This window comes from Paramormyrops kingsleyae, chromosome 5 (assembly GCF_048594095.1).
Source record: "Paramormyrops kingsleyae isolate MSU_618 chromosome 5, PKINGS_0.4, whole genome shotgun sequence".
Taxonomy (NCBI): domain Eukaryota; kingdom Metazoa; phylum Chordata; class Actinopteri; order Osteoglossiformes; family Mormyridae; genus Paramormyrops; species Paramormyrops kingsleyae.
Window position 1 is genome coordinate 35,293,457 of NC_132801.1, and position 27,237 is coordinate 35,320,693.

A 27,237-nucleotide genomic window follows, 5' to 3' on the forward strand; every position below is an offset into this window, starting at 1 on the left:
ACAACGGAGGGACCACACCAGGGGGTACACAGCGACGAACAGGGGGCGCGGGCACAAACGGACGGGAAGGACACACAGGAGGCACAAAGGAACCGAAAGGGGACAAAGGCACAGAAGGACGAGGAGAAAACGTGGGGGCAACAAAGGGACTAGAGGACACCGAGGGACGAGGGGGAACCACAGGGGGCACAAAGGGACCAACCAAAGACGAAGGTACTGAGGGACGAAGGGGAAACATGGAGGGCCCAAAGGGACCAGAGGGGAGCAATGGCACGGAAGAACGAGGAGTAAACATGGAGGGCACAAAGGAACCAGAAGGGAACGACGGGGACAAAGGACGGGGAGTGAACACAGGGGTCAAGGGATCGAAGAGCAGGGGGCAACAGGGAGCAGAGGGGACCTTCGGGGCTTGGGTAGTAGGGCACCCTGGGGCAGCAGGCCTCTGTGGGACTGGAACAGGGGCTGAGGGTAGTGAGGATGCAGGTAATGGGGCTGGTGGAGGTGGCAAGGAGGGAGCTGAGGGGAGAGCCGTGGGCGAGGGACCCGCAGGCTGTGGAGGGGACGCTGGCAGGCAGGCCGTGGCCGACTGACCAGGTGCCCCAGATGAAGCCAGGGCCAACCGCCTAGCTGGGACCTGGGGGTGTGAAGGGGCACCAGGGAGTCTACCCCGCCTTCGGTGTCCCCTCCCTTTCCGGGAGACCGAGAAGCGGGAACCCGGCCATGAACCACCTCGAAGAGGTGCAGGTGGTTGGGGTGACCCCCTGGGGGGGTCCACAGGCATGGTCAGGGTGATCCCCGAGGGGTCCCACTCCAGCTCCTCCTCCAACTCCATTGTGGAGGAAGGAGCGGGGTTTAGGTTGTCAGGGACCACCTCGGGGACTGAGGCCGAGGGAGCAGGGACCGGGGAGACTGAGGCCGAGGGAGCAGGGACCGGGGAGACTGAGGCCGAGGGAGCAGGGACCGGGGAGACTGAGGCCGAGGGAGCAGGGAGACTGAGGCCGAGGGAGCAGGGAGACTGAGGCCGAGGGAGCAGGGACCGGGGAGCCTGGGCCCTCGACTTCCGTGGTGAGATCCTCATGGGGCGGCGTGTTGGCCACCGGGACCGGAGTCGACAGGAATGGCGCGGGCGGAGCCAGGGCCTCGGGCGCCAGAGCAGGAGCCGCGGGGGCCTCGGGCCCCAGAACAGGAGCCGCGGGGGCCTCGGGCGCCAGAACAGGAGCCGCGGGGGCCTCGGGCGCCAGAACAGGAGCCGCGGGGGCCTCGGGCGCCAGAACAGGAGCTGCAGGGGACACTGTAGGGGCCACGGGGAATCGAGCGGGGAGCTCAGGGGACTGGGCAGCAGCAGTAACAGGGGCCTCAGGAGCCTCGGGGAGCACAGGAGTCACGGGGACCTGAGCAGGAGTCACGGGGAGCACAGAAGTCATAAAGGGCTGAGCGGGGAGCACAGGAGTGGTCTCGGGCGGTGCGCCAGCAGGGGGCACCAACTCCGGGCCAGCAGGGGGTAGTACAGCTGGAGCAGGCGCCTCGGGGGGCGCAGCAGGCACCTCCGGAGCCTCGGGGGGAGCAGCAGGCGCCTCCGGACCAACGGGGGGCGCTGCAGGCGCCACAGGCACCGGACCAACAGGGGGCGCTGCAGGCGCCGCCAGCACAGGCGCCTCTGGGGGCGCCGCAGGAACAGGAGGAGCCTCGGGGGGTGCAGCAGGCGCCTCAGGCTCCGGGCCAACAGGGGGCAGTACGGGGACCGCTGGGGGCTGAGCAGGGGCCACGGGCGCCGTAGCAGCAGCAGCAGGGGCTGCGGACGCCGTAGCAGCAGCAGCAGGGGACTGAGCTGGGAGCTCTGGAGTCATGCGGAGCACTGGAGTCACAGGGAGCTGAGGGGGCTGCACAGGGGACTGGGCCGGGGAGACAGGAGTCAGGACCTCAGGCGAGGTAGCCTGTGAGGCCACGGGCGTGGCGGCTTGGACGGGCGAGCCGGGCTGGACAGGCAGGAGGGGCGAGCCGGGCACAGCGGCGGGCCTGAGCAGTGAGCTCAGGAGGCATAGGGAGCACAGGGGACGCCAGGACCAGGACCTCGGGCGGTACAGCAGCAGCTGGAGGCACAGGCACCTCGGGGGCGAGAACAGAGACCTCAAGGGGCGCTGCCGGCGCCACAGGAACCTCGGGGGGCGCTGCCGGCGCCACAGGAACCTCGGGGGGCGCTGCCGGCGCCACAGGAACCTCGGGGGGCGCTGCAGCAACCGAAACCACAGGCGCCTCTGGGGATGCCACAGGAGCAGAAGGAGCCTTGGGGGGCGCAGCAGGCGCCTCAGGCTCCAGGCCAACAGGGGGCACTGCTGCAGCCAGAGGCACAGGGGGTAGAGCTGGAGCCTCAAGCGGAAAAGCACGGGGCACCGCCGGAACCACTAGCTCAGCACCAGCAGGGGGTGCCACAGGGGGCAGAGCTGCAGGCAGGGGAGCCACTGGGGAGGCAGCTGCAGCCTCAGGAACCACGGGGGGCGCTGCCCAGGTCGGGAACTTGGGAACCCGCGGAATGGAGTCCCAAACGGCCCTGGCCCCTTTAAGGACCAGGCGCCACCCGGAAAATGGGCCAGCTGCGGACGTGGACAACGAAGCGACGGGCAGAAAGGCAGGGCAGACGGTAGCAGGCGCAAACACTGCAGGGTTCAGAACAGGGAGGGGGTCCTCCCGATACCCAGCCAAGGTAGCAACGGAGACAGAAACAGCCCCCAGACGTACCTCCTGCGCCTCTTCCTGTCCGCGTTTCTTCCGCCTCTTCTTCTGCCGCCTTCCTGCAGCGGGCAGCGGCGAATGGGGTGCCTCTGGCAGCTCAGAGAGCGGACCGAAAGGCAGTCCGCTGGCGAGGGCTACCTTCCGCATTTTCGCTTCAGCCACCCCACGTCTTAGCCGCTTCAAATCTTCGCGCACCTCCCTCGCGAGGTGTGCATCTTCTCCAACACGTCCCTGCTCCGGCTGGCCATAGCCAGAAGCAGGGGATCCTCCCGGACTTCGGGCTGGCGAAGCCAATACACAACCTCGTCCACGAGGGCGAGGTATTCAGCCTCGTTCGGCTCCTGTGTCTTGTTTGCGAGTCCGGTCATTCTGTCACGGCGATCGTGCGGACGCACGGGGAAGCAGGCGAGGTGAGCCGTGAATAGGGAAACACTGGGTTTAATGCAACAAACAGCAATAACACAGAATGACACTACAATGACCGGACTGGGGAAACAAACGGAAACGCGGACTAAATACAATGGACTAATTGACAACGATCAGGAACAGCTGGTAAACACGGGGAATCCACATGCGGTTAACAAGGGGGCGTGGCACACAAGAGGAGCGGACGATCGGGGCATGACAGTTGCACTGTCTATCTACCCATGCAAAACTTTTAGGGTCACTCCAAATATAAATTATTTTATGCTACTCATACTACAATCAATCTGAAGATAGTTGAAGAACATATGAACATTACATCACAATAATTTGATAACAAAAAATTGATTGTACCTATGTGGTAATAGGCTCTCTTTAAAGACTTGGGACTGAAGTTGAAAAAGGTCATTCCTTCTGTATAAGTAGTTCTAGAAACTGCTTTGCATTTGTGGTGGTATTGTACTTAAACTTCCCAGTTTTGGTCTGACATTGTTAAATGTATTCCTATGATTTTTACAAAAAATGGAAAATGGATGGATGGTGTCACGATCGGGCTCCGGTGATCCGAGAAGCAAGGAAACGGAGCCAGGAAGTCGGGTACAAACGGGGTTTTAATGCTCGAGAGACAGACAGGTAGGGACATCTACGGACACTACAATGACGGATCTGGGGAAACTAACTGAGACACGGACTAAATACAAAAGACTAGCCAGACATAACAGGACACAGGTGATCACAACCAGGGATGAACACGAGGTAACGAGGTGGGCGTGGCACACATTAGGATCGGACGGAGCGGGGCGTCACATAAGGTCTGAAAAACGTATGATATTTTATTTTTTATGGTGATATACATTATACCCATATATTATGCTTGTAAAGTGTATATAGTTTTAAAAAGAACAACACTCTATACTAGTGGTTCCCAAACTTTCTCTGCAGGGCCCCCCTTTTCTAGATAGGAACATTATTGAGTCCCCCCCATTCAAACTACACAGGTTCAGATTCAAACTTTATTTGAAATACAACTCGATCCCTTTTCTAATTGAGCTAAACAAATGCAATTACAAAATACAAATGGTGCAATTTCACCACTGTTGGAGAAAAAAGGGGAATGAATTAAGAATAAAAGTCCATCGTAAGTTTGAAATTATGCAAATGCAGATTTAACATTCCGTTAATATTCATTGGCGTACACAAATTAAAGTTTTACGATTACCGCAATTTGTTTTTAATGAAAACCGCAGGTTTCAGCCCATACTATAGCGCAAAACAACACTAAATCATTCCCATTAATTGATAGTCTCCCTGCACTTCATGTAGAAAATTTCAAACCTCGTTTTTCATGATATGGTTACATGTCATTGTCCGGCGATGCAAAACGTCGTCACGCGTCACCATGTCACACGGTACAAAAACCTTGTAAGAGCAAGACTACTTAAGACAGATCTAGTAATTAAATTTGGCCTACAAACAGAAAATAAAAAAATAGAATTTGGGATTAACAACTTATTCATAGTTGCAAAATTTTACATTCACAAATGCCGCTTCTTGAAGATTACTCCGTTTTTTGTTGGCTTTAAAAATGAAGTTCTCCTGTGGACGGCATCATTAGACAAATGTAACTTAATTGTAACTCACACCTTACTTGAATTTTTGATGCTGCTTTTCGATTGATGTAACGAGATTGTATGTGCGATTGTTTTTTCCTTATATGATAGGTCACTTTACTGTACTTAATAATAATTAATAATTGATACTTTATTGATCCCCGTGGGGAAATTGTTTTTACGCCTCCCTCAACTTGCTCTTTGTAGAGCAAGCTGTCCGCGAAGGGCAGCCACCCGTAGCGGCGCCCAGGGAGCTGGGGGTTGAGGGTCTTGCTCAAGGACCCGCAGACGTGCTGAGGCTGGGCTTGAACCGGCGACCTTGTGATTACAGGCACGCTGCCCCCTTGTATGCTGCCTTATAGTATTCCTGACCTATACTATTCTTTTAATGCTCTTTTTTTTACAACTGCCTTGTTCTTAACCATTTATTCTTGTATATTGCTTTTTGTTATATTGTAAATGCACTATATTGTTATCTTGTTTGAGAACTTTAATAAAATAAAAAAAAACTTAAGACAGATCGTACAGCACCTCTCAGCCGGTGTTCTGACAAAACGTCCTACTTTATCAAAACATCCTACCGTAGTGCTAATCGATAGCCCTAACCCTAACTCTTACCCTAACCCTAACCCTAGCCCCCCGAAAACCCCTAAAACTCTTACCTTAACCCTAACCCTAACCCCTAAAACCTAACCCTAATCCCAAAACGGTGGAACTGCACATGCGCAGAAAGGCTCGATAGCACGTCTCGATAGGTAGGATGTTTTGTCAGAACACCTGCTGAACAAACTGGAACTGCCTCCGTGACGACACAACTTAGTCCTTATTGGCTGAAGAACGTGACGTTTGTATCCCAGGAAGTTCCGATGCGTAATCTGCTATTTCTCCCGAATATCACGTAAAGCAGTGAGAACAGATTTTCAGTTAATTTACCTGGTAAAATAAAGTTTAAATAAATTACATAAATGCTCTAATAGTACACGTAAGTTAGTAGTTTATATATTATTTACTGTAATGTTGCGCTGCTGTATTTGTTTAATCGTCCAGTCTGTGAAGAGATTATTTTGCCCCTGAGTGAGGCTATCCCATTGGTGCCCGCCCCCCCCCCCACCGCAATACCTCTGCGCCCCCAGAGGGGGGCGCGCCCCCCTGTTTGGGAACCACTGCTCTATACAAACTCACAGAAGGGCAAAACACTGCGATGATTCTATTCAAAGCCGAATGACGTACCTTACTAGTCAGTGACGCAATGACGTTATGAAACGTCTCTTCGTTTACAGAGCCGACTCTCGCGTGCGTCTAGGCGCCATTTTATAAGAAAAGCGATTGAGGTGTAGAAAGACCTTAAAACCTCTGCGAAGATTTCGCATCGTCGTCTTGCTCGCTACGATAAATAAACGCCACTTTAACAGATAAACTGCACGTCGGATGCAGATCTACTTCAGTCGGGTTATACTAAGCTCGTTAGCCAACTTGGTTTCTTCTTTGTCAGGGCCTGGTCTTTGGATGCATAGCTGAAGTAAGTGAAACACGAGCAAGGCCTATTTTTCAAATGGTGTTTGTGCACTGGAGAGGTTAGGCAGAATGTTTATATTTATATACAGGATGAAAGCGATAGTTGTCTGGACGAAGATGTAGCTTATTGGGTCAATATGCTGATTTTAATTAAGGACGAATGGGTTCTGTTCTAATTTTAAGTTAATTGTTTATGCGGTTCCTTTAATGCTATTTGTAAAAGACAAAGAATATTTCCTTATTGTAAAACCCACCCTAAGAATCCTGGGATTTGGTATTGCTCCTTCATTTTATGAAATCTGCGTTGACATAGCCGCGTAAACGTCTGCATATAGCTATTGACAATAACGTTACTTACAACTGGCCTTAATCTAGCCTTATATCCTTAATAACGAGGTGTACCAAGCTGCCTGTATTACAGTCCCCGAAAGGTGCTGAAATAGGTTACGCTTTAGCGATGCTTATATAGTGATCTTTGGATAATGGCGGCTTTAGATAACCTAGACGCCGGCGTCAGTGAATGTTTTCTTTGTGTGTTTTGTGATCAATAATTTCCAGTGTTGTTGAAAGTATAAAGTGTTTTTCACGCAGTTCTGACGTTTTATGGCAGCGACGCGATACATTTAATGCTATTCTGACTGTCTTTTGAGCGTACATGTGTCTTTATTGGTAGAGGTGAAAGATGACCCAATTTCTGCCGCCAAACCTGCTGGCGCTTTTTGCCCCACGGGACCCGATACCCTACTTACCCCAGTTGGAGAAATTGCCTCACGAGAAACACCACAATCAGCCTTACTGTGGTATCGCACCTTTCATCAAGCACTTCGAGGTACTGTGTGATCGTCCAGCTGTCTGTTGTTTTGGCTGGGCCTGCGTTCTGATACCGTTTTGAAATTGAAACACAACAGCAACTGAAGCCGTTTGCATATAGTCTAGTTCCAGCGCTGTTTTATAATGTTTTGAGTATTTGTTGATGCTTTTTATTCAGGACCCCAGAGATGCCCCTCCTCCAACTAGAGCAGAGACCAGGGAGGAAAGGCTGGAAAGAAAGGTAAACGGATGATCCTCCAGTCTTTGTGTGATAGTTTGAGTGGTACTTGACACTGTTTGCCTTACAGAGGCGGGAGAAGATTGAGCGGAGACAAGCTGTTTTGGAGACTGAGCTGAAGCTGTGTAAGTTTAAATACGTTTTTGATTTTGTATTTCGCTGTGCTATTGATTAAAAGTTTGTGGTAGGCATATTCCCCTTCATCACTGTTTAAGCCACGTTTCAGTATTCCCAAGCAGGTCATCTAATGGTGAATCTGTGTGTGACTTGTGTGTGGCTCTTGTACATGAGCTGTTGTCAAATATTATAGAGATGTGACCAAAGTGGTTTATGACTGCAGGATAATCCTGGGGGCGGTTCTCGTCTTTTTATTGTAGGGGATCCCCACAATGACCCGAATGCTCAAGGAGATGCTTTCAAGACATTGTTTGTTGCAAGAGTGGTATGTTGCCCGAGAAGCAGTGATGTGTTTTTGCCATTTGTGTAGCTTAGTCGAAAGATGGTTTCAAAAGTGCCTTTGTGTTTCCTAAATCCAGAACTACGATACAACAGAGTCTAAACTCCGTCGTGAATTTGAAGTTTATGGGCCTATCAAAAGGGTAAGGATAACATGCTTTGGTCTGCATGCTCATAAATTTCCAACATATTGAAATTCCAACTGATTTTTTCCCCCGCCTCCTTTAGATCTACATTGTTTACAACAAGAGGACTGGGAAGCCCAGAGGCTATGCCTTCATTGAGTATGAGCATGAGAGGGACATGCATTGTGAGTACTGTCACCACTCCTTAATTCTCTGATTTTTTTTTTTTTGATTTTTTTTTTATTGTAACATACAAATACAAGGGGCTGGTAAAAAAAAAAGACATGGGCACTGGAAATTGATATTGTGTGAATTGTTAGGTCAGATTTTAATACTATTCTGAAATTTGTCATTCGTGCACCAAGATTAACTTTTGGTTGCACTTGTTCTGAAACAAGTTCCATATGAGAGTTGAGTTGCTGCCACCAAATAGGGTAAAATCAACTATGCAGTCTTGCTAGTTGAGTAGTATTTTTTTTCTTCTTCCATTGTTTCTTTCCAAGCTGAGTTTTACTGGCCAAGCGAAATTGATGTGTGTGATGTACAGCTATTTAGTTGCTTGGTAATGCTTTGAAAATGGGGGTTGTGCAGTCACTTCAGTAATTGCATTCTGGTGTTGACTGTTAAGCGTGGCGTTATCCTGCGCTTTAAAAACTGAGACCCCCCCCCCCATTCCTTGAGGCTTTTCAGTGAGTAGTAAGCTGAAAGCCTTCATGCAATCAGCCTTTAGCAGTGCACCTTCCTTTTACATCCGTATGCTTGCCCTTCTTTCGGGATGATGACTGGAATAAACTCGCACACGATGATTATTTTATGGATTATGTAAAGAAATGCCACTGAGGACGAGGAGGTTGCCTTTGGCTGGTGGTTTTGTCAAGAATGCAGGTGCTGTTACTGTGTATATACTTTTGCATTGGGTTTGAGCAATTTTCTTCTCCAGTGCCTTTCAGCCTTCATTGGGGAGGTCTTATCAACTAGCAGATAAAAGGCGTTAGCAGTTACTGCTGCTTAATCAAATTCATAAATTCTTCAATTTATGTGTAGTATCAGGTAAGAACCTCTGTAAGGAGACCGTTATGGGAAGGGATGCTGTGAGGCATTAAGTAACTTGCCTGTTACAGTAATGAAGATTGACCTGTAAGTATGGGTGGAATTTCAGCTATAAGTGATGGTTGCTTTTGACAATGGTACATCTGGTCTTTTACATAGTGAACATAGCACTACAAGATACATGAAGTGTCTTCTAGTACATGGTGTTAATAGTAGTGAGGAACTGTGTGAATTTTAGGCTGTGCGGTGTATTAACTGTGTGTTGTTCTCGTTGCCACTGCAGCCGCCTTTTTCTGATGGCTATTGGCCAGAGCTGGCTTGCAGATGATGATTTTGGTACATCCTGTACACCCTACTACCACAGCTCAGTGTATGGTTGGTATGATGGGTTTGTATATGATGGGTAAGATTTAACTTTCCACCCCACCCCTCACAGAGAAAAGAACAGGATATAGCCAGTCAGTCAGTAGGTGCCTTCAGAGTTTGCCTATTGTATTAAAATAACCGGAGGCTATTACCCTTGTTGATTGAAGAGGGCTAAGAATGCACATTCTGGCTTGACAGTTGGTCACGTATCTATTGTGAAATTTTCGGTTTTAATCAGGTCCGTAATTGGGTTTTAGCTGCAGTTGTTTTAATGGAATAGGCCAACTGGCACTCAAAGTGAAATTTTTAATTATAAAACACTTTGAATTTGAAGATGGCCATGATATTCAGGAGTAGGTGAGTTCAGGGTAGATTTTCCTCTTAAGTTTGCCTGTATGGCAGAAATCTAATGCATGTGAGCAAGTTCTGGGGGACAGCTTGTGTGACCGTAATAGTCTACAGGACTTTTTTAGTTTAGAAAATATCATTGCTCAGTATTTAATATTTATCCCTTATGTTTTGAATAAAAACATTGACAGATGCACTTTGCACAGACAGTGTTGACTTAAGATGTCTGTATTAAATATAATTTGTCAGCTGCCCCCTCAGTGCAGTACTGCTTACTCATGTACTGTACTCCAGTGTCTGGAGGGAACTCAACCAAACTGAAGATTATATTTTGTTTATTTATAAAAATTTTACGTAACTGTGTGGAAGAGTGTGGAACCTCCAATTCATCCCATTGATCGACTGATGCACACACCTCTACCCAAAAGATAGCTCTTGTTTTGGTCACTGTGTAAACCGCCTTCAAACATTCACTTTTGCTACTCTTCAGTGCCAGCAAAGTCTAAATTTTCATAAAAAAAATTTACTGCTTTGAACTACTATGAGCAAACCATTAGTATAATTTCACATGTCAGGTTTCTAATTTAGCTTCTGGTTAAGTACTCCTAAATTGACAGGGCAGAAGTTACTTTTTTCTACAGGTATCTGGTACACCAGATGATCTATGAAGTGTTTGTCATGTTTAAGGATTTAACATGTTAATCATGACTTTGAAACATAGATTAATAGTTGGCATCAAACACAATCTCAAAACGTTTCACTACATTCAGCATACTACACCCTTATACAACTGAAGAAAGATACATTTAAGAGCTTTTGGAGAGTCATGCCCCGGCATGCATCTGTGTGGGCAACTGGATTTTAAGGGACGCTTTGGAGTCACATGGTGTGGTAAGATGGTCAAAAATAGGTTCTTCCTATACTCTATATACATACACCTTACATATAGTGAAATTATAACCCAGTAAGTTGGGTTGTGGTGTGGAAATTCCTAAATGTTCAATAAAAACAATTCTGAAGTACTAGGGCCCTGGATGGATGGATTGTGGTAAGGCAATCCCCTTTATCAGATGCTGAAAGATTAGCAAGGTTGACAATGTGGGGTTGAGGTAAGGCATCCCCGAGTCAGATGGCGGCGTCTTAAAGGCTTCCTGATGGATTTGCCATGGTGACGGAGACATGCTCCTCATGCCACAGTGCCGGCGCTTACGAGGGATCCTGCAGCTCGTGTGGTGTCTGTCCTTGTTTTCTGTATGTGGCTGTGGTAAGGCAGTCCACATGATTTGGGAACATCGCATCATTCTGATTTTGATGTAAATGTGTGGTGGTTTTTCAGCTCGTGGTAAGGTTTAGTGTGTGTGTGCGCGCACGCCTGCACTGTCCAGTTCTAAATATTGTCAGATGGAGCTTAATTGAATTTCCATTTTCACTTTTTCCATGGGTTGAGGTAAGCAGGTTAGCTGAAGTACTTTTTCCTTTCCCCATTTTTGTCCCATCTGGGTTGTGTGTAAGGCAACCCTTGGTTTAAACAGGTATTAGGAAATTAGCACTTGTTGTTGTGTAGACTTGTATTTGCATGTTTGAATACCAGTATGCCATAGTAGCAGTTATTTGATCTACTGGTATACGTGTACCATAAATTTTAACCTGATGTTGCAGAGGTTTTTGGATTCCCACCATCCTGATTCCGCCAGCATTCATTTGACTTGTGTAACAGGCTGGTGGTAAGACCTGCTGTTTTAATTTGTCCCCTGGTACGATTGTTAACTTGCCTTGTCCTGTATAGTGCCAATTCCTTTTATTTTGTACTGTGCGTATTCCATCAACTGCAACTTCATCTTCTCCTTGGAGAGGGCATAGGACCATGGGGCAGAAGAGGTGTAAGTAGTGGACTAAGTTGGATGGGACAGGTAAAGGGAGGTTGTGAAATGTAAGTATGGCTCTCAGTGGTTAAACGGCAGCACTCAGCCATTTTTGTGCTGATTCATGTTTGTCTCCGTCTGGATTTTTTGAAAGGGTATTGGGGAATGGGACAACCAGGTCTTTTTATACAAGCTTGGTCAATGTATCTGTAAAACATTGGCATGATTTACAGTCTTGTAAATGTCCTCAGGTTCTGTTGGTTTCAAATGGATATTTTTAATTTTGGACAATATAAATAAAAACTGGCTTAAGCCCTGACTTGCTGTCATGGTTATTTAGCCTCTTGGGCCTCACCACATGACCTCTTCGGGCAATGATTCTGTGCACTTTTCTGGAAGGAGGAGTCTTGTGACTTGTTGCTCATGACTTGCAAAAGACACTTTTTTGGAAGTGGAGTGATGGGTCCCAATGTAGGAAAACTTCATTAAGTGATTTCTATGTTTTTGCCAGGAATGTTCAACTTTCTGTTGGTAAGTTAATTTGATCGGTGGGGGTCTTAGTGAGAACTGCTCAACACCTTAATTTTACTTAAAACATCCAGCAAATCTTTTACATATTTTACATTTTGTCGGTGGCTGTGCAGCTTTTCAGTTGCCGTTTTTACTTAAGTTTTTGTTTCTGAGTTAGAAATGTCACAGCTCATCCCCCCGCATGTTAAAATCTTTTCTGGTATTGGTGCACAATTCTTTTAATATCAGCTTTTTGAAATGGAGAAGCGTGATGTTCACTCGGTGCTCATTTTGTGCCTCTTGCGTTTCTGAAACTAAGGTGTCAGACTTGTGGCTCTAAATGCAGTTAACTTTCTGAGGGCAGTGAGACTGACAGTCAACCCCTTGCAAACAACACTGGGTACCAGAGGGATTTTTTAAAAACTTGGAACATAATTTGAGGCATTGGTGTCTTTCTCGGTGGTAGAAGTTAAAGGTAAAATATGTCAATGCATCTGGCTCTATAGTTCTGCAGCTGGCACTTGGATTGGTGTCAAGGCTCATCGTCTGATGAAATGGAGAAATTGACTGAAGACAAAATGGAAATGCATTCCTGACTAGTGATGGATTTGAGATTCAGTTTCCTCAAGCTGAACATAGGAAGAAGGAACATGGTCAAGAAAATCTGCTCATTGTTTTAAAGATGCTTTAGTTGGTAGTGACCCAAACACGGCAGCAAAACCCCTTCAGTCAGTGGCTGTTTTTTTTTCTTTCTCCTGTGCAGTTAATTATTAGTGTTAGTTCATAGTCCCTTTCATATCTCATTTGAATGTTTTATTCCCAAGAAGCTAGAAGTTAGAAACAAAAGCATTTCTGAATGGCATTACAATGTCCCCCCCCCCCCAATTACCTGTGTCAATCTTATCAGTTTGTGTAGCTTGTTTAACAGAACCAGAGAGAGATTCCCAGAGCCATGCAATTCTGATTTGGATCAAGGGGTTAGAACTGTAGCACATTTGTATTCTTTCCTATTAGCCTGGAGCATATCATAATTTTGGTGTTTGTGGGGTCTGCTAAGTGAGCAGAATTTCACTGTGTGCCTGGCCAAAGATCTGTACTTCCTTGCTAGGATTTTCACTTAACCAAGTCCTTGACATTAAAATGGGCAAAACTGATAGTTAGCAGAATGAACACACAACCCACCCTCTGTACCACCTTCTATAAAAGCCTCTTCAATGGTTGAAGAGACTATTGTCCTATACGGATGCCCAAATACATCTTGTCTGTTACAAGGGACTTGTTCTTAACTTGCGGTATGTATATCTATCAAATTGCCCATCTTTGAAAGTAAACTTTTTTTTTGGTCCAGTTCATCAGTCAACCCTTCAAGGCTCTGTTTCACTTTGAAAATCGGCATTGAGCAAATATTCATGAATATTAACTTACATTATTGAAAGGTTCGAATTTATATTGTGCCTTTAAGTGAGTACCTCAAAGTGATACCTGTACACTACCCATGAGCTTACTCAGTCAAGTTTATCTGGGAAATGACCTCAGTATGAAATTTCTCTACTTGCTGTAGTTAAATGGACATGTGGGTTGTGAGTAGAGTTTGTATTTTTCTTGTATTTTGAGCATTAATTGCTTGTCTGTGTGCTATACGTCTATAGGTAATAACTTCTCTTTCAGAGACGTCTGGAGCAAAATCTTAATGTCACACTTCACCACCTCCTTCTCTCCCTCACAAACTCACATTTCCCCCTGAGATGCTTTATTAGGCCGTTGTGTCCCATTGGCTGTCTACTTACTATCATCCTTTATCCAGCGGCCTACAAACATGCCGATGGTAAGAAGATCGATGGGAGAAGGGTGTTGGTGGATGTGGAGAGAGGACGCACAGTTAAAGGATGGCATCCACGCAGGCTAGGTAGGCAGTTTCATATTATCGTCTGTAAAAATTACTTGTTTGTCTAAAATTGCTCTAATTGACCTCTTTCAATTTTATTAACTGTCTTACAGGTGGTGGTCTAGGTGGCACAAGGAGGGGTGGTGCTGATGTGAATATCAAGCACTCTGGCAGAGACGATACCTCTCGCTATGATGAAAGACCTATAGGCGGGTAAGATGAAATCCTTTGCCGCATTGTTCGTGCTTTGAATTCCACTTCAGCTGTGTGAATTGTTGAGTTGCCACATTTGCAGGGTCATGTATATTTTGTCTTCTCCCCCCCCCCCCCCCCCCCCCCGATTGTGCCTCAGGGACCGCGACCGTGACCGTGGTGGTGGTGGTGGTGATCGTCGGGCAGAACGTAGCCGAGAGAGGGACCGTGAAAAGGATCGGGGTGAAAGAAGGAGGTCCAGGTCCAGAGAGAGACGGAGACGCAGCTCACGCTCCCGAGAGAGGGAGAGGGCTGAGCGTGGGGTTGGAGTGCCTGGTCCTGGGGTTGGTGGGCCTGGTGATGAGGGTGGCAGTAGCAGACGGAGGGAGCGAGAGAGGGGAGGTGGGGGTGAAGACAGGAGCAGAGAGAGAAGCAAAGACAGGGAAAGAAAGAGGAGAAGTAGGAGCAGGGATAGAAAGAGGGACCGGGAGCGAGGCAAAGGTGGTGGGGATGAAGTGGGTGAAGGTGGAATCGGGCTTGGTGATGGCATGGTAGATGGAGAACGAGCAATGGATGACCCCAATTCTGCAGACCTAGGTAACCCTGGTCGTGATGAAGGAAGCATGGAAGCTGAGGATAGGGGAAGAGAACGTGGAGATAGAGACCGGGAGAGGGACAGGGACAGACGACGTAGTCACAGGGACAAAGACCGGGACCGAGACAGAGAGCGAAGGAGGGGAGATAGAGACAGGGATAGAGAGAGGGAGCACAGGAGAGAGAGAGGAGACAAAGACAGGGGTGGGGAGAGAAGGGATGACAGGCAGTTGGGCCCACCCTCTATGCTCCCCCCTTCTCTGGTTCAGGATGGGGCCAGTAATTTTGAAGACTTGCCAATGCCAGAGGAAGGTAGTCAAGATGGAATGATGGATCAGGAGTCTGTACAGTCTGGGGAGGGATACATATCAAATGAGAATGGTTATAGGATGGAGCCACGAGTAGAGGAATACTAACATGGGTAGTAGAAATGCTGTCCTATTTATAATGGGGGACCCATTCAAATATTGTGCTTAAAACCGTTCAAATTCCTAACCACATAGTTCAACCCTGTAATGTGTCCCTTCAGTATCCAACATGGTGTTCGCTGAGCAGTACCAGTAAAGCCATTAATACACGTTTGAGAACATTTCAAGAAACCTAATGTGTGGGACTCATCTCCAGTTTTAGCTATTGATTGTGGTGTCATTCAAGCGACCCATTGGAGACGAAGACTCAGAAGAGAAAGGTAAATCACATGGTGTTGGCCCGTTTCTGTATGAGAGTATATTACTCTTAATCAGAAAATGCCTTGTCAAAGGGCTTGGGAATTTTCCTGGATTTTGAATTTAGCAGCTGTCACTGGTCAATGATACACTGCAATGCTATGGCCCAGTCATCTGTCATGTGCTTTGATTTATCTATGCGTTTGCTGTCAAATTACTTTTAACAGTAAGGCTGTATACATTGGCAGTTTAACAGTGTTTGTACCAGAACAGATAATATTCAGTTTTAGTTTTACTCTCGATTTTGAGTTTCCTAATTCTAAAATGATCATTTTCATCATTTGGAAAATGAATTCTGTAGATTGCCATGTTTCCAAGAGCAGGACATACTATGAAATGTAATTATGTATTTAATAGTTAGGTTCTTAGAATATTGCAGTCATTTTGACGTTTAGTTTTAAACTGTGACCAAGGCATTGAAACAGTGAGATGTGTGATTCTTTTTCCGTAAGAGGCTGCATTGTTGGGAGGGGGGCCATTTTTGGTTCTAGTGAAGTTTGACTGGTTTTGACAGGTGGGAGTAGGAGAATGAATGCATGTTGTTGCTGTGTGTGTCATCTGTTATCTGGTTATTCTGATTGTATCATGTCCTCTTTATAATAAAGGACTTTTTTTGTTTGTCCTTGTTGCTGTACTGTATTTTGCAGTCTCGATGACTTAATATGTTTAAACGTACTACTGATTTCTACCTTATATTGTGGAGGTGATTATTTTTTAAGAACTTTATAACCGGAAATCGGTTAACTGTAGGATCTTTGTGAAATGTAATCCCTCCCCCACGGTATCCTTCAATTTACCAGTTTTCCTTGATTTTTTTTTTTCTTATTTCGAGCGTTATCAACTAATGTCAGCACAGATATGGGAATAAAGTGTAATTTTAAGGGTCTGTCTCATCTTTAATAATGTCCCTCATTGAACAGCCTGCGATATACAAATTTGAATCATGTAAACGCAGTAACGGTAGTTGGGGAAAGTATTGTAACTTACAATATGAAGTCGCTGAATTAAATGTCCCGTAATTTCGCACGCAAGATCTAAAATTTTAAAACTAATCTGAAAATTGGCTCGCGTTCGTTATGGGGCTAACAGTTCTCCTAAAACACAGTGTTAAGACAGAAGTGTCCATACTGCTAAGTGATGCACAGTTTAACATTCAATTAATATTATTTCAAACTCAGCCGGGTTGCCTTTGGATGCTGTGTTTTATGTGTTTTCGTAATAGTGCATCCGGTTCATTTTGATACTCCTATGTTATATTATTTCAAAAATCAGTTGTTAGAGTTTTGGGGGAAATGCGTCATGTAATAGTGAATGAAGTGAAATGAAATTTTGTATTTCTGCCTGTCGGGTTTCGCTGTCTCTAATTGGAAAAGACCTCTGGGCGTGATCCACAATCTCGGAGGCTTGGTGGTGATGTCAGCGTTTTCCTGTACGAGGGAAAAATAAACATGGCGGCAATGCCAGAGTCTCTTGGTTTAGAAAGAGGTAGGTGGATTCATTTTGGGGAGAAGTACGGGATAAACTCTTGTCTATGGTTGTATCATGAATTTGCAACGGTTCTGACGCATTAATGATTTCGTGGTTATGATCTGATCAGAGATGTGTGGCGTACGATTTCGGTGGCGTTCTCGACTTAAAGCAGGTGTAAGAGCGGCAGCGCTCTACGCCTGGCGCCGTTCGGGGTGTCTGCGGTTTGGGGCTGCTTGCTTAGCAACGCCGCGTCTTCGGCCTCGCTGTAAGACCTGCCGCGTTTGAGGCGGCGTGACGATGCTGACGCCTGGCCGTCACGAGCCACACCGCTTCGCTGTTTATAAGATGCAGGGATGCTGCAGGCGCGGGGCGGCTCGCGCAGCATCATTTTTTTCCCCCCTAGTTGACCAAGTCTAGCTAACGTCGTCCTCCACTTGTGGCTCGTTAGTCGCTTTAGAAATCTAGCTAGCTTATTATTTAAGACTCTGGTATGTCAAACCAGTAACAATAACGAAAATTTTCCGATATTACTTTGTTGGTCTGCATTTTTGATTATTAAGCATAATCAAGTTGATAGCTTGATATAAAACATTTTATATTGGATAATTTTGCAATTGGTGCAAGAAATAGCCGCAACTACAGTGGACAGGAAGCACTATACAACCACAACACAGTAACCGTTACATATCGACGAATAAAGGAAGTTAGTTTAGGTGTTTAAACATTTTAGGGTTATTCGTAGGTCATAATAGCCACATTGTTTTGTTTTCTTTAAGTATAGCAAGTAAAATAAATTCAAAATCATGTTCTAATATAATCTTGAGGTTAAAGTGTTAAGGAACTTTGTTTACATTTAAAGTATTGTCTTCTGGTAAGATGTGTGCAGAGTGATCGAGCTGCTGGACAGACTGCAGAGGAGTGGGGAGCTGCCCCCTCCCAAGCTGCAGGCCCTCCAGAGAGTGCTGCAGAGCAAGTTCTGTGCTGCTATTAGAGAGGTACCTGCTGTGCTCCTTCACCTTCTGCTTTCTGTGTTGCCAAGATGAGTTCTCATCCAGTATATACTGCTGTTAATTTCATTGTCAATCACAGTGTGACAGTAATGTAAGTTTATTTTTCAGCTTCTTGAATATTAACTGCCAAATCTAATTGTTCCTGTGCCAGAATTATGTACAAATTAGGTCTAATTTCTGTGGCCATTATTAGGACCAAATCAAATATTTTATTAATGTTCAAAAATGATTTTGGATTTGCATGAAAAAACATGAATAGGTATTATACATTGTATTCTGCAGTATATTAGAGCATCTATCGATGTATAACTATTGAACAGAATCTATTTAAAAACAATTTAGGGAGGCACCCATACCATGCTTGTGTCCTCGTGCTCACCCACGCGACAATGTGCCTGTAACCGATATTACACAATACTGTATCATCGATATCATTAACGAGAAAAAATAAATGGGAGAAAATATCTGTAGTGTGGAAATACTTCAAAGGTAACAACGAAATCCAAAGCATAGTGGACTGCGAACTGTGCTCTACTAACCTATCAACTGTCAAAGGGAAGTATGAAATCAGATTCATTCAACACTATTATAATACTGTTATCTAATTTAACTAGACATAACAAAGAGTATGACAGAATTGCCACGAACAGCAACACTTTAGAACAACAAAACAGGCACCAAACTAACATGGAGAGAGGAAATGTCAAACCATAAACGTCGTACAGTGAAAATAACAGAAGTGCTTACCCATTATCGATCAGGCTCAATGACGTTAGCCTGATGGTGATGTGCAGAGAATATAATACTGTCTTGAGGTGGTATGTGATATAAAACATTTATGAACCACTGTTTTAGAGGTTTTAGAGTAACATGTTTTTGAATCATAATTAACCCACTGATCCATCATTTTCCAAAGAGGCTAAAAACGATGATCAAAAAATGTAATTGGTGCATCCCTAGTGCAATTAATGAAAAAAATATTGTTTGTAAATCTTGAATATCTGGTAATGTTTGTATGAAATCATTCTGTACATTCAGTGCATCTCATCCCATTTTCCATAGTCTACAGATAAAATTACCAGGATGCACCACAAACTCTAGAAACGTAGTATATTTTAACAATTGTCATGCACAGCATCGCACTGGTATCTGAGAGCTGTGAAGAAACAAAAGATTGCAAAGCAAAGCGCCAGATCATTGTTTTATTGTTAGTACATTCCATGCATAAAGATCCTATCTGCCTTGCTTGTACGTCACTTTGGACAAAAGCGTCTGCCCAGTAAATTAACTTAAATGCAGTAACACTGGTCTGTGAAATATCTGTGTGCTGTGGCATTGCGTTTGGGTTGGGTGTCTGCCTGCTCACAATGACTGTAATGTCTTTTCAGTTTATTCTGTGTTTATACTTTATTGAGAGCTGGACACTGTGTTTTTTTTCCCCTGCAGGTTTATGAGCAGCTGTATGACACCCTAGACATTGCAGGAGGACCTGAAGTCCGAGCCCAAGCTACTGCCAAGGTGTCCAGTAACACTGTGTTAACTGCTTACTCTGCAATGATGTTGCTTTGTAACTGTCATCCCAGTATGAAGAGAGTATACGCAATATACGCATTTTCCTTATCTAGTGTTTGAGTCTGGAACCTTTTCGAGTCTGGAACCTTTCCCAGGGGAGCACCCTAGACAGGACGCGTGCCCATCACTTGGCATATGCAGTCATACACTATAAGCACTTTCTAGATGCCAGGGAGTCTAATTGGATGCATCTGGAGTATTGAAGGAAACCCAAGTTTGAATAGGAAACCTACAGAAATAATATGCAAACTCCATACACAAAACCTGGGTGGGACTCAAACCCACAATCTTCCAGGTGCAGCAGCATGCAATTAATTGTGTCTCAGCATTACTTTTCAGCTAATTTCAACTTTGCTCAGTGGAGGCTTTTGAAACTTTTGTTTATTTAATGTAAGCTAAAAAATGTAGTTTTATTAATTATAATGCACAGTACATATATTATGTAAATATAATAGAGTTACATGTGAGTGAGCAGAAAGACAACCAATAGCTACATCAAAGCAGCGTGAACCTTGTGGTCCCCGTGGCTTCTGAAGCGACCATATTGACGCAAGCCTCTCTTCCAACAGGCCACCGTAGCAGCTTTTGCGGCCAGCGAAGGGCACGCCCATCCCCGGGTCGTGGAGCTGCCCAAAACTGAAGAGGGACTTGGGTTCAACATAATGGGGGGTAAAGAACAGAACTCTCCAATCTACATCTCTAGAGTCATCCCTGGGGGAGTCGCAGACCGGCAGGGGGGACTCAAAAGGGGTGACCAGCTCCTGTCCGTCAACGGGGTGGTGAGAGACAACTTGCTTATTGTGAAACATCCCGTGTGAACCTGTCATAACAACTGCTTAAGACTTTTAGTATGAAATGTTGTTGAATTAACTATATGACTGAGAAAGTGTTTGGAACAGTGTTGGCCTCCCCGTGTACACGGTGGCGCCCTCCTGTGGTAACTTGTATGTTTGCAGAGTGTCGAGGGCGAGCACCACGAGAAAGCAGTGGAGCTGTTGAAGGCTGCCCAGGGTTCAGTGAAGCTGGTGGTGCGCTATACTCCGAAGGTGCTGGAGGAGATGGAGGCCCGGTTCGAAAAGATGAGGAGCGCTCGCAGACGCCAACAGCACACCAGCTACACGTCAGTATCTAATAAGTGGCAAGTTAAAGGGGCCCTATTAAAGTCATTTTCAGGGTTCATAGTTTTATTTTTGTATTCTGCTAGAATAGATTTACATGCGTTAGTGTTCCAAAAACACATTATTTCTCCTCATACTGTACATCTCTCGTCACTCTGTCTATAACTCTGTCTGAAATGTTCTGTGAGAGCGTTAAACCCCACCCCTGATGAGCCCAGAATGGTCTGATTGGTCAGCTTGCCTGATTGGTCAGCTTGCCCAACACGTTCCTGCCCTGTCTTGCAGGTAGGCAGCCAGTAAGGATTGTGTTACAGTGTAAGGAAGTAAGGGCTGGAATTCCAATGAGGTGTTTCAGACAGATTAGAGAAGAAGTGGTTTCTGTAGAGAGAGTTATTCCCTTTGGCGTGTGCTTTGGGCCTTAAGACGTTCAGACTTCCCATTGCCGAGCGTCCTTGCGGTTCCCAGCACTGCGTTAATAGATCACTTTATTACATGCGTGGTATGATCCCATGGGAATGTTTTTACACACAGGATCACAGGATTCAATAATTGCTTGATCGGTGTGTAGTGCTTAGTAAGGATCATCTCCTTCCATCTTCTTTTCCGGTTATGTTGAAAGTCAGGCATCCAAAACCAGCTTGCGTGTTACAAAAAAAATAATTTGTACACAACAGATTGTTATGGTCTGGCTGTTATATTTTTAAAGCTGAAACGTTTGGATGCTCTTTTAGCATAAAGTCATAAATATTTGTGGGAAAGTCATTATTTGCCTCTAGAAATAGGCTAGTATAATATGCTCACTGATGGATAGCTAGCATTTAGCAGTAATCGAAAAAAACGATTTCATATTAATATGTATTTAAAAAATTTTTTTTTAACTTTTTATGTGAGTGCTAGTCAGGATAAATTGACTGGGAATCCTGTTTTCAGACTTGTTACAATAATTTCATTGTGTAAGAGCTGGAGCTGTGTATTTAAAACATTAAGTATGAACTTTTTTTTTAATTGTATGGCACTTGTCTAAATGCAAACACGTGTGTAGAAAAACTGTTTAACTCTTAGACAGTTCACTGAACTTTTACTTAACTGAATAACTCAGTTTGGCCAAAATACAAAAACCACCAACTAAACACCAACACACCCATTAAGTTCCTTTCAAGAAGGTTACAAGATGACCAAGTTCTAAAGTCATGAAATGCATTAAAGCAATGTATAATGAAGAATTTTCCCCCATATCAAACAATATAAGTAAAAACTGGCCATATTGGATATGCACCACTGGGATTATTTGTTAGGAGGACCAGAAAGTGCCATATAACGTAGATTTTTTTTTAGCACTTTTATCCAAAGTGACATTTCCTTGTTTGAGTAAACAGGGTCGGCCAGTCCTTCAAGCAGTGGGGGGGGGGGGGGGTAGGGGCCTTGCTCAAGGTCCCAAGAGTAACATCACTCTGTTGACCATAAAATGTGAACCGGTGACCTTCTTGCCACATGCACAGTACCCTAACCCCCCAAGCTCTACACCACCGCCTTTATAAACCTTAAATAAATGTTCAAGAAAGGACAGTACGAGGACAGTTTAATACTTCTTTATTTTAATATACTTTACTGCCATCCTGTTATAATGGTGACCAGTAAACATTAATAGTTTAGTCAAATTGAATTCTCCAATGACCACTGTACTCCCTTTTATGTCTTTTGGAATGTAGCCTTCTGGAATGCTTTGCAATGGGTACTGCATGGCAATAACTTCAATATATTTTATTGTGCTATGTGTTTACTGTTTAGATTGAGACTTTATTTTTACTGCAGATACATATGGAAAGATATGGTTTTTAAAAGCCTGCTTGTGTTTAGCAGATTTTAAATCAAGGTGATGCATGTACAGAATCACTTTGCACTGTTGACTGCAATGAATCAGAGACTTAAGTGTGGAACTATGTCACAGAAGCTGACTTATTGATGGTGTAGGAGTCAGTGCTCACAAAATGCTGGTAGCAAAGTGGAGATGCCCACAGCCAAGGATGGCACTAGAGGGACTGCAGAGTGCATCATTGCAGTTTTTTTTGTGTACATACCTGCAGGCCCTTGAATGGCCACCGGCCCCTGTCATATTGCTCTGACATCATACATACACTGCGGATGCCAGTGTGGTCAAAGACTTGTTTCATTCACACTTTATTCACACAGTTGTTTCATTTACATGAAGTTTTATAGTAAACCACAAATTTATTTTCACTAAGCAACCAATTCACAAATAATCAGTGCTGGGCTGCAAGGTGGTGCGAAATTAAATAGAAAATAGTTTTGGGGCTAATATTAAAGTTAATGGCATACTTTATAATTTAATGACAAAATTATTATTCTTATATTAGTATAATATCAATTAGTGGTGTGTACATTAACTGTAAAATCGATAGTTCAGTTACATCAATGCCAAGAGGGGAATAAAAATGATTTATTCCTGATATGTATGTACAATAATAACAATTACAGACTGCACACAAACTAGACACCCATTAAAAGTAAGGTGTTTCAAAATACACAGATATGGTGGCTTAGTGGTTAGCAATGTAGGCTCATAGTTGCAGGGCTGAGGGGGCCTTGTGATCTTGCTGTGTTTGTGGTGCGTCCCCTTGGGGATTCTGGTTTCCTCCCCCTCCCATGGTCTTAAATGTGGTTTTCTGATTTTTTTTCTCTGATTGCCCATAATGTGTGATTTTGAGTGTGTTCTCTGACATCCTGTTTTCCCTGTATTCTACAGAGACATTTGCCACATGAATTGACATCTCATGAAACAAAAGTAATATCCTGTGACAGCAGTGTGATTTGCTTATATTAATTTTTTATTAAGAAGCCTTCTTAATTTAACTGAAGAAATGAGTATTGCCTTTTAGTACTTTTTTTGTTAATGGTGCACACTGGCTCTTCATCATTAGCTAGGGATAGCTGATTTGCTTATGTTTTTAATAATAACAGTATTTTTTGGAATAAAATGCATTTTGTACTCGATTTTTTTTTTTTAATTAGGCGATTCTCCAAAGTTGTACAGAACAAAAGTACCTGCTGTTATGGAGTCTGGGAGTTTTGGAGCAGCATGTATGCATCCATCTGTCCATCCATCCGTCCATTTCGTATTCCTTATCTAATACAGGCTCACACAGTGCTTCTAAAGGCTACAATTAATTGCCTTATGCAGGAAATTGCATTGTACCTTAATAAATTTATTTTTAGTGGCACGATTATTGCCATTAAATTTAATATTAGTCCCTGTTTTCAGTTCCATGCATAACTTTAGCACTGTGGGAACTTAAGCATGATCTGTATCGATTACCAGGCTGTGTGTGTTAATAAAGTTTTAAACTGTTGTCAGTTTTAAACCCATGTCAAAAGCTTTTGTTAGATGTCTAGTGCATTATGTTAGGTGTCTTTCCTGTTTAAGGGGAGAAACACAAGCCTTCAATGACCCCAAGTCACCCAGTCTAGTCAATTTAAACCAGGGGTCTCAATCTACCAGCCTGCAGGCCACATCCGGCCCATGAGACAGTTTCATACGGCTCACGACATGCTTTTATTTTACTATTTAATCTGGCCTTCAAATTGATCTTTACTTTGTACTAGGGATGAAATGGTTGCTGGTTTCACAGTAAAATTCCTGACACTTAGTATTACCATTTCAATTTTTTATTATCATTATACCCATGGTTGATTACTGGGCTTTGAACAAGTTCTCCAGATTCAATCAAAGGTAGCAACTGTCTCCCAGACCCAAGCACACAGGCACAGCATGCAAAGTGGGTTTGTTTTGTGTCAGCAAAAACATGACAGAAGGCAGTTACAGCATCTATAGTTTCAGCCTTTTAAGAGGACTAAGTGTGGTCGTATTTTAGTTTTAAATCTTTGTGACCACCATCCACTACTTTATACTGAATGCAGGTAAGTTAACTTTTAGCTCAATACATGAATACTTTAGCTCAATACTGAAATTTAGGAATGTCGTGGTTTGTCTGTCGAACTTGCTAACAGTTTGTCAATAATGTAAACTCAAGCTTTCAGTGTCACCTCCTGTTGTATGAGCACTACACGTCAGTGGTGTATGGCAAGCTGTTTAATCTTTAATTAATTTCTAGAGGTTATCATGAAGTCATTTCTCATGATTTTCAGCTAGTGAGATTCAAATTATTCGTGTTTTTTCTCATTATTTCAATAGGAGTTGGAATTTAAACTAGTTAAAATGCCAATTTCTGATATTAGGATTGTATTGTATTTGTCTTCAGAAAATAGTTGAAGTCTTATGAGATTATATAGTTATCATATGTTTGCATGGGTATTGGCTATGTTATTATTTGAATGTTTATGCAAACAAAACGTGTGTAGTGCCGCTAATTATATTTGTGGTTTTCAATATAAAACTTGGTGAAATTATTGCAGTTTTCTGTATCAGTACTTTTTGAACATTTTCAGAACATTTTAATCATACCGTGATAATCACAATAAGCAGATAGATAGAGACTTCAGATGGAGCTTCAGATTTAAACGGTGTTTTCTTGGGATTTCAGCCACATGAGTGTTTGGGTGAGGAGCAAGGCGAAGTCCTGCAGTTACACAGAAAAGAACTCATCATTTTACCTGTTTTTTGAGCAGCTTGAGGGACCGGTGTTAACTGCAGTGTGATGCGTCCAAGTCTGTATGCTAAACTGCCAGAGTGCTGCTGACACCAAAACTGAGTGCAAGCTGAGGTCATTAGCAAAATGTCACAGTCATCGCTTTGCTCTTTTAATATACCAGTTTCCTTCACATTATTAAGGAAATGTATTGACAGACGCCATTTATGATGCCCTGTTTCTCTATCTTGCAGGTCCTTGGAGTCTCGGGGATAGTTTAGTCCTGTATGCCATGAGCTGGTCAGCTCCTTCAGTCACATGGGCCCAAGGTCTGACAGAAAATCAAGTGGAAAATTGAAATTCCCTTTTAGATCTAGCTAACTCCTATGTATAATCAATCAGCTGAGCTGCGTGATAGCGAACGCTGTATAGAAAAACTCGTATGAAACCTCAGAATACTCTTCGGTGTGCTGCTCCAACCAGAATAGATGCATCGTCAGCCAAGTGTGAATCACCTCATTCCTGCATTAGTGACTTTTAATGTAAAGTGCTTTTAATTATTATTTTTAAAAAAATATTTTATTGGACCATTGATCTATGTGTATTCAGAGTACTCTCAAATGCACTGTGTACCTCAGTGATTGACATTAATGCATAAACCAAATCGGAGTCTCAAGAGGCGTGTCGGTTACCGTAACTGTACGTATGTATGTATCTATTTATTTAAATTCATTTATATAAAAAAGAAAATAAACGTAAAATATTTTAAAAATGATCTTTAAATATCTTTGTTGCTGTCTTCTCGTACCCTTGTTTCCTGCGTGTTGATGTGGGTTATTCAGGGAACATGAACAGGGGATGTTATCACCTGGGGAATGTTGAAATGCATTGTCATTCTGGTCAGTTGTTAATACCTAATTCCTCTGCTCCTTCCTGCCCCTGCTTCTTGAAGTATTGATGTTATTTACAGTCCAGGCATAATAAAGCCACTTGGAAATAGCATTACAGTGAAGTAACACGTTGATTTAGGTCACCTTGGTTAAGTGACCAAAGCGGTGTTTTCTTTACTCAGGTTGTGGGCAGCAGCAGGGGCTCGATCATTGGATGAAAGTAAATATATTTTTATTTATAGATATATATATATATATATTAAGTTATATATAAATAGACTGAAGGTGGCACAGTGGTCTCGCGCCAGCAGGGCTGGGGTTTGGTTTCCTCTTGGCGCGTTTCCCTGCAATGGTTTCCTTTGGCTGTTCCTCTTTGCTTCTCCAGTCCAAAAATATGTGCTTGGGTGAGCTGGCATCCCTAGGCCGTGAGGTGTTTGTCTGCATGTAGGTCTTACCAAACTCACTGGCACCTCAGCCAGGGGCTTTCACTGCCTTTTGCCCAGTGCTGCATGGGTTGTGCTCCAGGCTCCCCCCAACCTTGTCCCAGACAAATGTCTTTCCATATTCTGACCTCTTATGTGGGTCAGGGTCATGGAGGGGGGGCTTGAGGCCAGTCCCAGGCAACGAAGGACATATGGAGCCAATCCCAGGCAACGAAGTGCATATGGGGCCAATCCCAAGCAACGGAGGTCATATGGGGCCAATCCCAGGCAATGAAGGGCATATGGGGCCAATCCCAAGCAACGGAGGTCATATGGGGCCAATCCCAGGCAACGAAGGGGATATGGGGCCAATCCCAGCCAATGAAGGGCATATGGGGCCAATCCCAAGTAACGGAGGGCATATGGGGCCAATCCCAGGCAATGGAGGGTATATTGGACCAATCCCAGGCAACAGACGGCATAAGGTAAGACTATTGCCTCCATGTTCCATCACAGGTCACATGCACACTTACACAATTATACTTTATTGGCAATTGAGAGGCACCAATTAGCCTAACTGCATGTTGCTGGACTATGGGATGAAACCTGAAGGAAACCCACACAATGCGGGAAGGACATGCAGACCCCACACAGCCACGGAGGTATGAGGCAACAGCGCCACCCACTGAGCCGCCACGCCACCAGTATCAGA

General features: G+C 44.2%; 2 protein-coding genes across 3 annotated transcripts; both read left to right on the top strand.

Moving 5' to 3' along the window:
• Nucleotides 1–6,040: 6,040 nt before the first annotated feature.
• Nucleotides 6,041–16,057, top strand: LOC111858259 (uncharacterized). Its single transcript, XM_023839871.2, has 10 exons — nucleotides 6,041–6,282; nucleotides 6,952–7,107; nucleotides 7,267–7,329; nucleotides 7,397–7,451; nucleotides 7,704–7,768; nucleotides 7,863–7,925; nucleotides 8,011–8,092; nucleotides 13,848–13,949; nucleotides 14,042–14,141; nucleotides 14,281–16,057. Exons 2-10 carry the CDS (start codon nucleotides 6,961–6,963, stop codon nucleotides 15,128–15,130), a joined length of 1,527 nt encoding a protein of 508 aa, XP_023695639.1. The 5' UTR covers nucleotides 6,041–6,282; nucleotides 6,952–6,960; the 3' UTR covers nucleotides 15,131–16,057.
• Nucleotides 16,058–16,359: 302 nt separating this feature from the next.
• lin7b (lin-7 homolog B (C. elegans)) lies at nucleotides 16,360–25,988 on the top strand. Of its 2 annotated transcripts, XM_072712662.1 has the most exons (7): nucleotides 16,367–16,573; nucleotides 16,813–16,924; nucleotides 17,786–17,904; nucleotides 19,366–19,437; nucleotides 20,061–20,270; nucleotides 20,448–20,611; nucleotides 25,468–25,988. In XM_072712662.1, exons 2-7 carry the CDS (start codon nucleotides 16,888–16,890, stop codon nucleotides 25,487–25,489), a joined length of 624 nt encoding a protein of 207 aa, XP_072568763.1. In that variant the 5' UTR covers nucleotides 16,367–16,573; nucleotides 16,813–16,887; the 3' UTR covers nucleotides 25,490–25,988. The 2 variants fall into 2 exon arrangements, with proteins under 2 accessions (XP_023695640.1, XP_072568763.1); XM_023839872.2 differs by having other exon boundaries at nucleotides 16,360–16,924.
• Nucleotides 25,989–27,237: the final 1,249 nt, after the last annotated feature.